This window comes from Gopherus evgoodei, chromosome 7 (genome assembly GCF_007399415.2).
Source record: "Gopherus evgoodei ecotype Sinaloan lineage chromosome 7, rGopEvg1_v1.p, whole genome shotgun sequence".
NCBI lineage: Eukaryota > Metazoa > Chordata > Testudines > Testudinidae > Gopherus > Gopherus evgoodei.
This window is the reverse complement of record NC_044328.1, coordinates 32,034,540-32,048,118: the sequence shown is the minus strand read 5'-3', so window position 1 is coordinate 32,048,118 and position 13,579 is coordinate 32,034,540. Positions and strand designations below refer to the sequence as shown.

Below are 13,579 nucleotides of genomic sequence, written 5' to 3'. Positions count from 1 at the left end.
ACTGGTACCTGGGCCATGTGATTGTCTTGTTGTTTTGTGGCTATAATATATAGTAATAGTGTCTTAATATTTTACCAAAGCACTTCTCAAATTGTAAACATACAACTACACCACAATGCAGGCAGTTCTGGGAGATTGTGGCAAAATGGCAACTTCTTGATAGGAATTCGACACTGCACAGCTGGGGCTGAAGGGGAGGAGGGACAGTGAATTTTATTTAATCTTTTATTGTGCTTGTCACAAACTCTAAGAACATAACAATTTTAGTAAACCTAAAGTTTAACTAATATATAAATTAGAGATAAAGATAAAAGCTCCTGTCACAGGAGCATCCCAAGCATCTTGTAAGTTCTTTCATATTGTGGACTTCTTTATAAATTACATAGCTCTGTCTCCTACAAATGTAGCTAAGGATGCTAGGGTATAGGTCAAAGGCCAACACACTATCAGTTGTATTACCTCACTGATATTGTTTATTTTAACTTCTAGTTCTGTGGTAATAACACTTCCTAACATTAATTTGAATTAATTTAAAAAAGTTAAAGTGCTAGCTGTAGTGTGTATAGATATTGTTTAAGGCTATGATATGGCAAACATTTAAAATACTTGCATAACTTTACTCATGTGAGTAGTCCCTTTAACTTCAGTGGACATGTTTAACTAGTAAAGTTACACGTGTATTTAAATGTTTACAGGCTCAGGGGCCAAGTTTTCCCACACAGCTCTGTTAATGTATGTCATTTCAGTAATATTTTATTGATGTGAAAAGTGCTTCCACATCAGTCCTATCCTCCACTTCCTTGGTAATCTAGTCCATAAATCTAGCCTGGTAGGGTAAGTCTGAAAACAATTGTGCAAGGCCCACACATTAATGTTACTAGCTTCTGTCCCCATTGATCACTTCACAATGCACAGAACAGGACTCTTTGAGAAGGGTCTATAAGCTGATTCTTTGGTGTCTCCCAAACTAAATAGATTTATTTTATGTAAAAAGGAGATCTTTGGATTACTACCAATTGTCTGTACTACGGTCAACAAACACCTTGAATAAATTTCTCTAAGCTTGAGGCCCCCTTTTATCTGAAGGTTTTGTATGCACCCTACTGAATTTTAGCTTACATCATTTCTTCCAGTAAATTCACTATGGAATCTAAAGTAGCTAGCAATATTTATAGGAGTTCAGAACAGTTATCTAATATGTGTAAGCTTGGGAGAAAGTGATAAGACAATTGTTACAGAAGTATGAAAAAAAGAGGATAAATAAAATTTCACTTACCAAAACTTATTTATGTTATGATTTTGCACTAGTACTTATCACTGTAGAGATTGACTGGCATAGCAAAGTCCTAGGGGACTTTGTGGAGTTTTTGACTCTTTTCCCTTCCTGGGTATAGGAAATTCTGATGGGGTAATGTGTGGTTTGTTTGTTTGTTTTTATCTGATGATAATCACACTAAATGTCATTCTGGCTATGGTGGAAAAGCTTTATCAAAGGGCAAGGTATTCATAGATTATAAGGACTGTGAAGGACCCATTGTCTTAGGGATGTGATTTTTTTTTTAAGTGGTACAAGCCCCAATGTGTATGTAGTATATCAGAGGGGTAGCCATGTTAGTGAGAATATGTAAAAAGCGACAGAGTCCTGTGGCACCTTGTAGACTAACAGATTTATTGGAGCATAAGCTTTTGTGGATGCATCCAACGAAGTGGTATTCACCCATGAAAGCTTATGCTACAATACGTCTGTTAGTCTGTAAGGTGCCACAGGACGCTTTGTCGCTTTTAATGTGTCTGTAGTTACACTGGTGTAAAGGTATATTTATACTTATACTAATATAGCTTATTCACCTTCCTGTATGTGGGAATAGTTATACTGGTATAAAGCACTTATACCAATATAACTTCATTCACACTAGGGGGATTATACTATGTAACTGTCCTGTTATAACAATGAGGAGTACTTGTGGCAGCTTAGATATATCAAGAATTATAACATTAAAAAAAACAGCCGGAGAACACTTTAATCTCTCTGGACACTCTAACAGACTTAAAAGTTGCAATTCTTCAACAAAAAAAACTTCAAAAACAGATTCCAATGAGAAACTGCAGAACTGGAATTCACTTGCTAACTGGACACCATCAAATTAAGCCTGAATAAAGACTGAGAGTAGATGGGTCACTACAAAAACTAATTTCTCCCTACTGTTACTCACACCTTTTTGTCAACTGTTTGAAATGGGCCACTCTTCTTACATTGGCCCCATTACCACTACAAAAGTGATTTTTCCTCCCTTGGTATTCTACTGTTGAGAATAGCCCACTTCCACCTTAACTGAATTGTCTCGTTAGAACTGACCACTCCCCCTTGGTAAGGCAACTCCTATCTTTTTATGTACTTTATATTTATACCTGCCCATTGTATTTTCCACTCCATGCATCTGATGAAGTGGGTTTTAGCCCACGAAAGCTTAAGCTCAAATAAATTTGTTAGTCTCTAAGGTGCCACAAATACTCCTTCTTGTTTTTGCTGATACAGACTAACACAGCTACCACTCTGAAACCTGTCCTGTTATAGTTAAGGCAATACAACTTTCTAGTGTCATAGTTTTCCCGTTCCTTTTTGACCTCTTTGAAAAATAGCAAGACCTTCCTCATGAGCTTTCTATATTATATGCCATTCAATATACATACCACCTCTCTCTTTCTCTGTGTATATATATTTGAATATGTAAAATTTAATTTGTGATGTATATATTGAAAATCTGCAAACCTATTTTGTGTGTCAGAGTTAAGGTTGTTGGAAGGAACTTGCACATGTCAGTATTTCAGTGAATGGTATGTGTGAACAGTAAGAACAGAATATTTGTATAAATTGTCTTTACTAATCTCTTTTAAATATTTATTTAATGGTAAATTTGTAGTTGTGTTTTTCATAAGAGTTTTATATTATGTCAGCAATCTGAACTTAAAGTTAACACATTTTAACGTGAGAATGTCCTTGCTTTTAAACATTAGCAGTCTTGAAAGTTCTTAAATTATTTAGCATAGGAAATTACTTGAGTGCATAAGTTTTCTGCAATACCAGGCTCCTACAGGTTCATGTAAAAAAACCTGTGCACCAGATGAATATATTTCTCTAAAGCTCTTACCAAGCATATGATATAAATTTTTCCAATCTTCTGCTTCAATAAATGAGCAGAGGCTAGGAAAACTCTTAGATCTCAGCCTAGTTTGGGAGGACATACAAGGAAAACTGCTCATAGCATAGACCCTGATCTTGCAAAAGTATCCACATTTTGGACTTCTGCACTTGCACAGAGGTCACTGACTTCAATGGATCTCTGAATGGCAACAAGTGTCTGCCTTGGCGATACATTTGCAGAATTGGAGTCTAAATCCATGGAGCATTTTAGGTGTTTAAAATATTAAACACTTAATTGGCTCAATTCAGAGCAGGTTTCCTTGCATATATTCAAAATGTCAAGGAGCTGAATAAGGTAAAGATTACTTCATACTCTGCAGATTTTTCCAGAGTTGAGGGTCTATTTGGGCTGCCTCCCAATTGTTTTCATAAATATTTTCTCTGTTGTCTTTTCTAACATTAATAAAAGCCATTTCAATAGATAATTCTCATAACTTTTTATTGGAAAAAACTATCTATGCTTGACATTTTGTTTAACTCTATGTTTACTTACAGATTTAAATGTAAAAGCAAAGCCATGAATAAGGAGTCCAAAACATTGATTTTTTTTACATTTCAGAAAGGAGTAATTTTTAACTGCTAAAATAATGAACAAATTTACTTGTCATACCTAATACAATAATTAAAATGGCACTTGAAAAAGCTCAGTGTAACCTTAATGATGACACTATTAACAACACATCCATAATGAAGTCTGTATAATATGATAGATACAAAACATGATGACATAGCAGAACTTCAACAGCAGTAAATCATGACTTGTAAATCCCTTAAGTTTTATTTGAAAGAGGAACAATGGAAGGAACAATGACCACTCAAATTTGGTCCAAATTCAGATGTAGTGAAAACAAGCTTTTGGCAAAAAAAAATTTAGGGGGTCACCAAAATATCAGTTACATGGGAACAACTTTCAATAGGGAGCAGAGCAGGGCTAAATTAAAAATGGTGACCTACAGATAAGACTGTAGTTCCTTAGCAATGTCCTTAGAGAGCATTCAGTGTCCTAGTAATTCAAATGTTACACCTTCAAGAATGAGGCTTGCTGTCAATTAGTTTAACAAATATTTGTGAGACTGTAGAGGAATGCTGGGTATCAGAATTATTGGGTTCTCATCATGATCTGTATGTGGTCTAGTGGTTAGAGCAATGGTTACAGACCAATTAGTCAAATAAATAGATTTGATGCATTCCTTCTGAAAGGCAGCAGAACAAGACTTGTGACCTGGGCTCTGTTCACAGCTCAGTCTTGACGTGATTTGTGCAACTTCTCAATTACCTTGTTTGAAAATTTAGGGAAATATTAGTTGCCTAGCTTTTAGGGTAGAGAGACGAGGTCATCATAGTAGTAAGGCTTGTGAACAGCACTCAGGAGAAAAGGTGAAACCGGGACCCATGATCACTTGATTCCAGTCTCAGCTGAACAATAGTCTTTGAGGAAGGGTTCTTCCTTGCTTTGTCACTTGAGATGTGGGCAGATGTGACACAGCTGCCTAAAGACTGCATTCTGAGATGCACAACACTTGGCAGTGTGTGTATCACTGCATTGTAGAACCCAAGTATTTGAAAATCATGAGGCAGAACCCAAAATATAATATTTAAAAATTGTGGGTTTTGCCTGTTGTCTAATTTCACCATCACCACCATGTCTTTTATGAGGAAGCTCCCACCCCCAATTTGTGTGTGATCAACCTGGGTCCATCTTCAATCTCAAGTACATACAAAAATGCAGTTTCCATGTTCACTGCAAAGTAGGAACTTGCCTTCTCCTTTCCCTGACATGGGGAGCTTTTATTGTAACCTCCTCTATCTCCCTCCCTAACAAGACAGGATAGGCAGCTACCCACACTCACCTGTTTCCGCCATACGCCTCCACCCAGTACCAGGTTTACAATGGTGCCAGTGGTGCCATGGAGCTGGGCCCATGTTCAGAGAAGGCCCTGGTCTGCTCTGCTTGCACTGTGCCCTGAGACCCCGCTGGCTCCCTCCCTCCCGCCACCCACCACTTGCTCCTCTCAGCCTGCCTGCTGGCCAGCCAAGGGCTCATCTACTCCTGGCCCCACTGCTGGCTTCTCTATCCCCTGGCTGGACCCCAGTGCATCTCCAGCTCCTGGCAGTCTCTGCTTCCTTGCTCTGGGGACTGACCCCCTCATGCCATGCTCCGTTGCTTCCCTGGGGGCCCACAAATATGTTTGGTGCCAGGCCCAGAAGGTTAATCTGGCCCTGCCTCTGCCTGTCTCTTTGTGTACAGTAGTCCCCCCAGACACATGCATTTCCCTTCCTCTCCTCTCACTATCTCCTACTCATTGCATTTTCCTCTCTGCCATCCCATATTCCACTACAAACCTCCTCAGTTTGCTTCTGGCTCCCCTCACATTCCTCTGACCACTCAGTTTCCCATCCTGTTTCCTAGCACAGTCCTCTTCCCTGCTGCTGCCAGAGCCCCATTCACTGCGCTTCCACATTCTGTCCCTCTTCAGCCCTCAGTTGGTGATTGGAGGCCTATCTTCTTCCCTCAGGGCAGCCATGCTTCAGCCCTCTTTTCTGGGAGCAGACTCACTATCCCCTACAGAAGATAGAGAGATGACTGCCATCTTACTGAGGATAGCCCGTGGCTTCTGTCCTAGAGACAGTAATTGAAGATGGCAGCTATTTTGGCTAAGGGCAAAATTTGAAACTGGAAGGCAAAAATAAAAAATCAAGAATCTTTATTTAAAAAAAAAATGGCAGCACTGACTGAGCCCCCAATTAGGCCCTATGGTTTTTAAGTTGACAGCGTACACTAAGACAATACAGGTAGTAGAAAATTAAATTACTTTGTAACAAACTTATTTTGACTTTAAAAAGACACTTTGATAAAGTACTTCTGTTAGATAATAAAGGAAAATTTAGGGATCAGTAATGAACAGTGACCAGTATAACTTCTAATAAGGACCCAGAAGAGGGGCTGAATAGCGAAGTGAACATATTCTAGTGGAATCATTTTGTTTAGTCAAAGGTAGGAAGAATCAAGAAATTTGAGAGATCTAACACAGCTAAGTAACTGGGAAATATGAAAGCAGTTAACATTTAATATTCACAAAGGGGAGATAATTCAGCAAAAGTAATATTTAAAATAACACCTAACAGAGGAGGTCATTCAGTCATTCATACGTACTTTGTCCCATAATTAAGACGTATGGCACCAGATTCATTTTAAGTTTATTTTTAATTTAGATTTTTCTATTCAACAAAACTCAGTGCCCCATAATATATTATTATATTTCTACTAGCTTTAGTAAGCTAAAATGCCTTTGTATATAAATACGAGAAGTATCTGTAGTTACATAGCTAGGATCAAATTACAAATGTGGGAATAAATTGCATTAAATACAAGGTATAAACTGACTGAGATCAAGAAGGCACTTTTCTCATAATAAAATATTGCAAAATTAGGTCCAGTTTATTTTTTCACCCTAATGATCCTTTTATTGGGAGAGGGACCTTCGGCACCCAGATTCTGTCATCATCTTATGGTGGGCTTTCCCTACTTTTCCTGATTACTGTATCTGGGAAGGGGACATAGATAATATTCAGGTTGCCTGGACCCTCCTCCTCCATCTTCTTGGCTGACCTGCAGAGTGAAGCTGTCATCATGAGAGACCTGAATGGGTTTAGGCTGCTGCCTCTTCAAAATGGAACTTTCACTTTCTGGTCATACATATGTTGACTGGGCTGCCTGACATCAGACTTCGAATGGGAATCCTTACAAAATATCTAAGGCAGAATTCCATGGCTACTAGAGAAGATTATATCAGTTATTTCAATTTAGGAACATTTCCATGAGCTAGAAGCTGCAGTGGCGGCTTTCTCCTGAATAGAGTCCAAAATGTTGTGAACTTCACACTTCTGAACTTTTATTGTCATAAGGATTTGGTGGGGTGCAGGAAGTGGATGGGATGACAGGGGCTGATTGGGCCATCAGAAGATATGAGAGGAGTGCAGCTCTCCAGACATCTGACGGAGAAGAAAGTGTATTGGTAGATAATGTATTGCAGTTGTTGCCGATATTCAGGGACATACAAGGGATAATACGGATAAATCCTGACTGCTATCTGTGGAAATAGGAGCAATGTATATAATTATTTTAAGAGCTTGGAAATTAACACAAAAAAAGTTTTGGCCCAGTCAGGTGTATCAGGGCTCTGCTCCATCAATCCTCAAGGTTGCAGGGGGCCATTTTAGCTCCCAGTGCAAGTTAAACCACTCTAGAGTTTGCTCTTGCTTGAGTTGTCTTGGAACAGCTCCTCAGAGGCAGTAACACTGCTCTGGCCATATCCTTTTTTGCTCTGGCACTCTGCCCATTTGATGGTGGAGTGACATAGAGTCAGTATAACCAGTTCTATGCTAGTCAGATTCCTTGTTCAAAAGAATCCTCAGATGCCCTACTAAAGCAGCTTCCTGGCCCATTTGTGCAATCAGAGTGGCAGCAGAGTCTAGGAACAGATGCTGAAAAACTGGTCTTTACAGCTTGGACTTACAGTTCCTAGACTGCATAGCCCACCAACTCAAACTGTAAAAAGCAAAGAAATAAGCAGTTAAGTCACTTGACACCTCACCTGCAATTCTACTAATTTCTCCTTCTTAAGTTTAACTGTCTCTCTTCCAACGATTGCTCATATATCTCCAGCCTCTGTTGAACAACCAGTATGCAGCCACACACACTAATGTTCACACAATGCAGATTTAAATTTTGTAATGAAAACTAATTATTAACAATGATCACATGTTAATGTAACTTTTCCTGACACTGTAGGATAATATATTGTAGCCAACATTTCCAATCTGACACATCATCTCAATTATACAGGAATACAACATACAGAACTACACAGAATGTAATTTATGAAGGTCATAGCAGTGTTATATTAATAATGGAAATACCAGAACATATAATCAATCAATATGGTTTGAGGATGCATATTGATCTCTGAAGAGGAGCTGGAGAGATGTGGGTAGTAGAAGGGAGGTAATGGAGGAGGAACTGCTGACTGATGTGCAGATGGAGTGTTAAATTACTTAACTGCTTATTTACCCTCTTTTTTGTAGCTTGCATTGATAGGATATTCTGTCTAGTAACATAAACTCAATGTTGATGACTTTCTCCTGTGGGAATCTACCTGGGGAGTTTATATAGCACCAGTAACCATAATATGCAGATGTTGATCTTAATTTACTTTTAAAATCTCACAAAACCTAAGTTATACCCAGATGATGTAAGACTATATTTTATCATGAATATTGCGACTGCAATATAAAACATTTTACTTCAGCTAAGAAACATAGTAACTAATATTAAAAAGTTGTCTTATCTCTTCATAGTGGAAGTCAGATTGTGATTTTGACCTAGAATAGTTTAATTAACTAGCTGGTGACTAACATTTAACTTATTATTTTGGGTAGCTATATTTGATCTGTTTTATCTTGATTTACACATCTGTCAGACTGCTGGAGGCTTTCCTTGTAATTTCGATTTCCAGATCAATGTATCCCACCAGTTTTTCTTTTGAAAGCTAACGATTTTGGGCTGCATTAATTTTAAATGTAATCCGGGTTCCAACGACTTCCCCCTGGAGAATGGATGTATTTGATCTCGCCTCCTTTCAGTACTGTAGTTCTCACAACCTGGAGAAATCAAGAGCAGTCTGTGGAAAAGACTTCAATCCCCATAGTTCCTTGGGTGAGCATGCGCCATAAGCTTGCAGTTGTCAAAGTGCTCTTGCCAGAGCGGTCGCCTATTTGTTATATAGCAAACCCGAAAGAAGAAAATAAATACTGTCATTGTATTGATCTTTAAATACAGAACACTCAGAGATAACTGTTCCTAAGGAATTTCTGCGTTGACTGCTTGGGTTACTGCATACGAACGGAGCTGGTATTATTATGGGGATATAGATTTGCTATACTGGACTGTAAATTTGCACAAATACTTATACCAGCAATAATCAAGAGGCACCGCATATTAGCCCAAATATTAGACATTGGTTGGCCCGTCTTTCAAAGTCATTTATTATCCAGTGTTTCTCCATTCAGACTGGCTTCATTCATTAAAGGTAGGTCTTGACCTTGACAAGAGGGTTGAATTTGTGCTGAAATTTTACCTTTAAGGACTAATGGAAAACGGATGTGGATTACTATCCTCACGGTAAAGTTAATTTACAAATAACTAAGTCAAGATATGTATCTGAAACAACTGCTGGGGTAGCCACTGTACGATTACTTGGTGAGTTAGTGAATCAAGTACACTTTACTGAAGGCAGGATTTTAACCTTTCAATTGTTTTTTTTGGTAGAACATAACTTTCTAAATGGGTGCATCAAAAAGCAAGGAAGGATTATAGGTGTTGTCTGGTTTTTCCCTTTCTCCTATGGAATCCCCAGCAATTTTGTATAGTTCTAACAGTTATGGTGATTTTGATAGAAATTCAGCTAATGGAAAGCTACACGAAGCCTGGGATATTGTGGCTTGCTGCAGTACGGCTTTAAACTGCCTTGGAAGGTTTCCTGCAAACCGTCCCCCCACCACCCAGCAGGAGCAGCAGCAGCAGAGCTGCGTGATACAGATGCAATAGTTTACTCCTTTCTTCTTAGGAATTTGGCTTAATGCTGTCTCACTATATGGACAGTTAAAGTCATAATAGTTGGACTTGCTTATTTGAAGAGAGAATACAATAAACAGAAAACGTAACATAACTGGGAGCAGAACCTGCCCTGTCAATTATCTCTAAAGCAAAAGCGTGTGTATGAACTAGATGGAAACAGCTAGTATTTAAATAATATTTGTAAAGTGCAATCTTAAACGAAAGCCATGGATCATATAAAAATGGCTAAAATAAGAAATTAAACTTTGTCTTCACGCTCCTTGACACCTTTCCTAACCAGCTGTTTAATTTGACATCACGTTATTTTGCTGCAATTAAATAGCAGTCTACAAGTCAAGTGATTTTTAGAAATAGAAACGCCATATGGTTAGAACAATTAAAAACCGTGCTTAGGTGTTCGGAGATGCCATGTCAATAAAAGGCTACTTGATTAAAATTAGTCATAAATTAATAGGCTTATTTAAAATATTGTCACGAACTTTTTTTGTGTGTGGCCTCTTTAATTGTAAATACGTCTGCGAAATTTGGGAGTGGTTGCAGAGGTCGAGGAGTAGCGAATGCAATACCTTACTTTGGTACTGAGTTTTAAAATAAGATTAACATTTGTATTATTTGACCTAATGTATTTTATAAGAAATACCTTTCTAATAGGTATAGGACTTGCTCACACTACATAAATTTAATTTTATAAGGTTTTAACTTGTTTATATTTAGTGATTGACTTGTAAATTGCATCTTTAAATCATTCAGTCTCTTTCATATGGAAGAAAGGTGGTTTTTAAAATGTGTGTGTGTGCGTGTGTATAAATTAAATGTTTTGATTCGCCTCACTTTTTAAATTTTGTGCTGAAAGGAACAGAGACTTTAGTATTTAAAATACTAACTCTAATCTCTGCTTATAATTTTGGCCTGAGATCTTTAAAGTATTCTATTCTGCAGATGATTTCACATATATAGTCCTGTCTTTAGTGAGTGTATCAGATATAGGCAAGGAAGGGACTGTCCTAGGATGCAAAAACCCTGTTTTATAGAGAAGTGAAAAATCTTAAGGTCATCAGAGGCAAATACAACCTTGTTTTGTTTTTCAATCAGAGTTGATGTTTATGCATCTGGCCAAACAGTCAGGAAAGAAAAGGCCAGTAAATGATGTGCAGCTAAGAACGTCTTCTGTTATCAGCTCAAGATTCTGAGCATGTTCTGTGGTGTTAAATGGAATTATTGAAAACCTGTTTGTTAATTAAGGGAAATGGGCATCCTGCTCCTTTAAAGGTCTCATCGTATGGAAGGGGGTGGAGGAGAGTAAAGGCTGGTGTCTTTTTAACCTTGCTGAAGGACGCAGCAGTATTTATTGACGTATGCAAATAATTGGGGAGGAGGAGGGTGCTTGGAAAAACAGGAACCAGAATCAGTTTCTCATTGCAGGGTGAGAGCTCTGAGTTCCGGTGTAAGAGAAAAGAGACGTGGCGAAATTGCTGTATATCTCTGCCCTATAAGCACATCTCTCATTTAGATTGAAAGGAATCAAGGCATCAGAAAGGGTGAAGCCTCTTAAAATATATTTGAAGGCAAGCTAGCACGATCACACTGGTTAAACATTGCATACTCCTAAATGGGGGAGGAGGGGGAATTACGGATTTGCCTTGCAACTAGCAATGGCACGGGATTTTAGCAAGCAAAATACCAAAGCAGTGCGGCTAGTGGTATGAATGAGAATAATAACCTGTCTTTGTGTTTTTTTCCCCCCTAAGCCTCCACCACTGTTTCAGCTGCACAAACCATGCAGGATGATTTACTGATGGACAAAAGCAAAGCCCAGCCCCGGCAGCAGCAGCAGCAAGATCCAAACGCAGCAGAAACCCCTTCTACACCCATCTCATCAGAGACGTCTAAACCGGAGGACAGCAGCCCAGTGACTAGTATCGGTACAGCAACTTCTGTCCAAAATAGTAAGGAGAAGATGCAGATGGAGTCCCCCATCTTGCCTGGCTTGAGTTTTCACCAGCCTCAGCAGGAACCTACACCCGGCACCTCGTCTCCCTCCTTCGGCAGCACCTGGTCTACAGGGACCACAAACACAGTGGATGATAGCTTTTTCCAAGGGATTACCCCAGTCAATGGCACAATGCTTTTCCAGAATTTCCCTCACCATGTCAACCCTGTGTTTGGTGGCACTTTCTCTCCCCAGATCGGCCTAGCTCAGACTCAGCACCACCACCATCAGCAGCAGCAAGCGCAACAGCAGCAGCAAAGAAGATCACCTGTGAGTCCCAATCAGGCACCTTTTGCCCAGAGAAATGCTGCTTACAGTCATCAGCCCATTATGACCAGCAAACCGTCTTCCTCCTCTGCCTCTTCCTCTTCCTCCTCCAGCTGGAATAATCACCAAAACGCAGCCTGGAGTACACCTTCCAACCCCTGGGGTGGGTTGCAAGCTGGCAGGGACCCTCGAAGGGCAGTAGGAGTGGGGGTTGGGGTAGGAGTGGGGGTTGGGGTGCCTTCCCCCCTCAATCCTATTTCACCCCTCAAAAAACCTTTCTCCAGCAATGTCATTGCCCCTCCGAAGTTCCCACGGGCTCCACCCTTAACCCCCAAATCCTGGATGGAGGACAATGCCTTCAGGACCGACAATGGCAACAGTCTGTTGCCTTTTCAGGTAATGTCTTAATGCACCTTTTGCACTGGTGACAGATATCTTGATGTTTTGTTTTAAGGTGTACTCTGCACCAATATCTCATCTAGAAAGCAACGTGTCATTTTCACCTTCCTCATAGCTCATGAGTATTCACATCTTCTGAAATCATACTGGCTTCTCTCAGAAATTGCACACCCAGATCCAAAATCTTGAGTATGGACAATAGCCCTATTTTTCTTCTAATTTTAACTTTTTAAAATTACTGCAAGGGCTTTTAACATTAGAAAGCTGATTTCAGGGAACATAGTTTTTATAGATTTTTATATTCCATTCCTGTGGATGATCAGTGTGTGTATTTAACTAGTATAGTATTTGCAAAAATCCTAAATTAAGTTAAATGGTGAGGAATATGGGGCTATTATTATGTATAATAGCTGGCTTCAGATTTCTAACTGGAAGGCTAATTTTAAACAAAGATGCTTCTGAACCTGACATGCAGCTAATTACTTTTCACCATTAAAGAGGTTTAATACTTATTGTTGAGCTGTGGTTTAAGGAGGACTGTATTTACATAATGTATGCAATCAAATGCTGAAACTTATCAAATGTGTAATCCAGTATTGAATCCAGGGTGTAGGTTTTTGGTACATCTAGAGGCAGCATAGGTGTATACAGAAGGAGTGCTGTATGTATTTTTTCTAATAAGGAGATCTCTGTTCAAATTGACATGATTTAGAAATGGTAGGGCAGTATTTATTATTTTGTAAAATAAACCATGTTATGCAGTTCAGTATATTTGCAGAGAAAAGAGACAATAGGACACGACCTTCAGAGCCATATTGCAATGGAGTCTATTTACTAGCTACATAGCTCTGAAATATTTAAAGCTGCAGTGTCCTTCACCAGTTTGGTATCTAAGATGACAAGGCAGATAAATTACAATCGAAACTGAGGGAAATAGAAGCTCTGCAATTTTAATGTTGAGTGAGGCTTGTCTTGGTGTTAAATACCTTTTTAAAGTGGAATAAATTAGGGTAGGCACTCTCACGTGTATCTGCATGAGATGAAAAGAATACCTGTTTGTGCCAGTTATTTCCAGTCTCAGGTC

General features: G+C 39.0%; 1 protein-coding gene across 8 annotated transcripts in view; it reads left to right on the top strand.

The window, feature by feature from the left end:
• CPEB3 (cytoplasmic polyadenylation element binding protein 3) overlaps nt 1-13,579 on the top strand; it is a 180,652-nt gene that overhangs the window by 1,501 nt on the left and 165,572 nt on the right. For 5 of the 8 annotated variants that reach the window (XM_030571296.1, XM_030571292.1, XM_030571299.1 and 2 more), the window contains one exon: nt 11,606-12,492. In XM_030571296.1, coding sequence (XP_030427156.1) covers nt 11,617-12,492 — 876 coding nt within the window. In that variant the 5' untranslated portion in view covers nt 11,606-11,616. Of the gene's footprint in view, nt 1-8,979; nt 9,292-11,275; nt 11,405-11,605; nt 12,493-13,579 lie in introns of those variants that run through there. The other 3 variants (XM_030571294.1, XM_030571293.1, XM_030571295.1) reach the window with 3 other exon arrangements.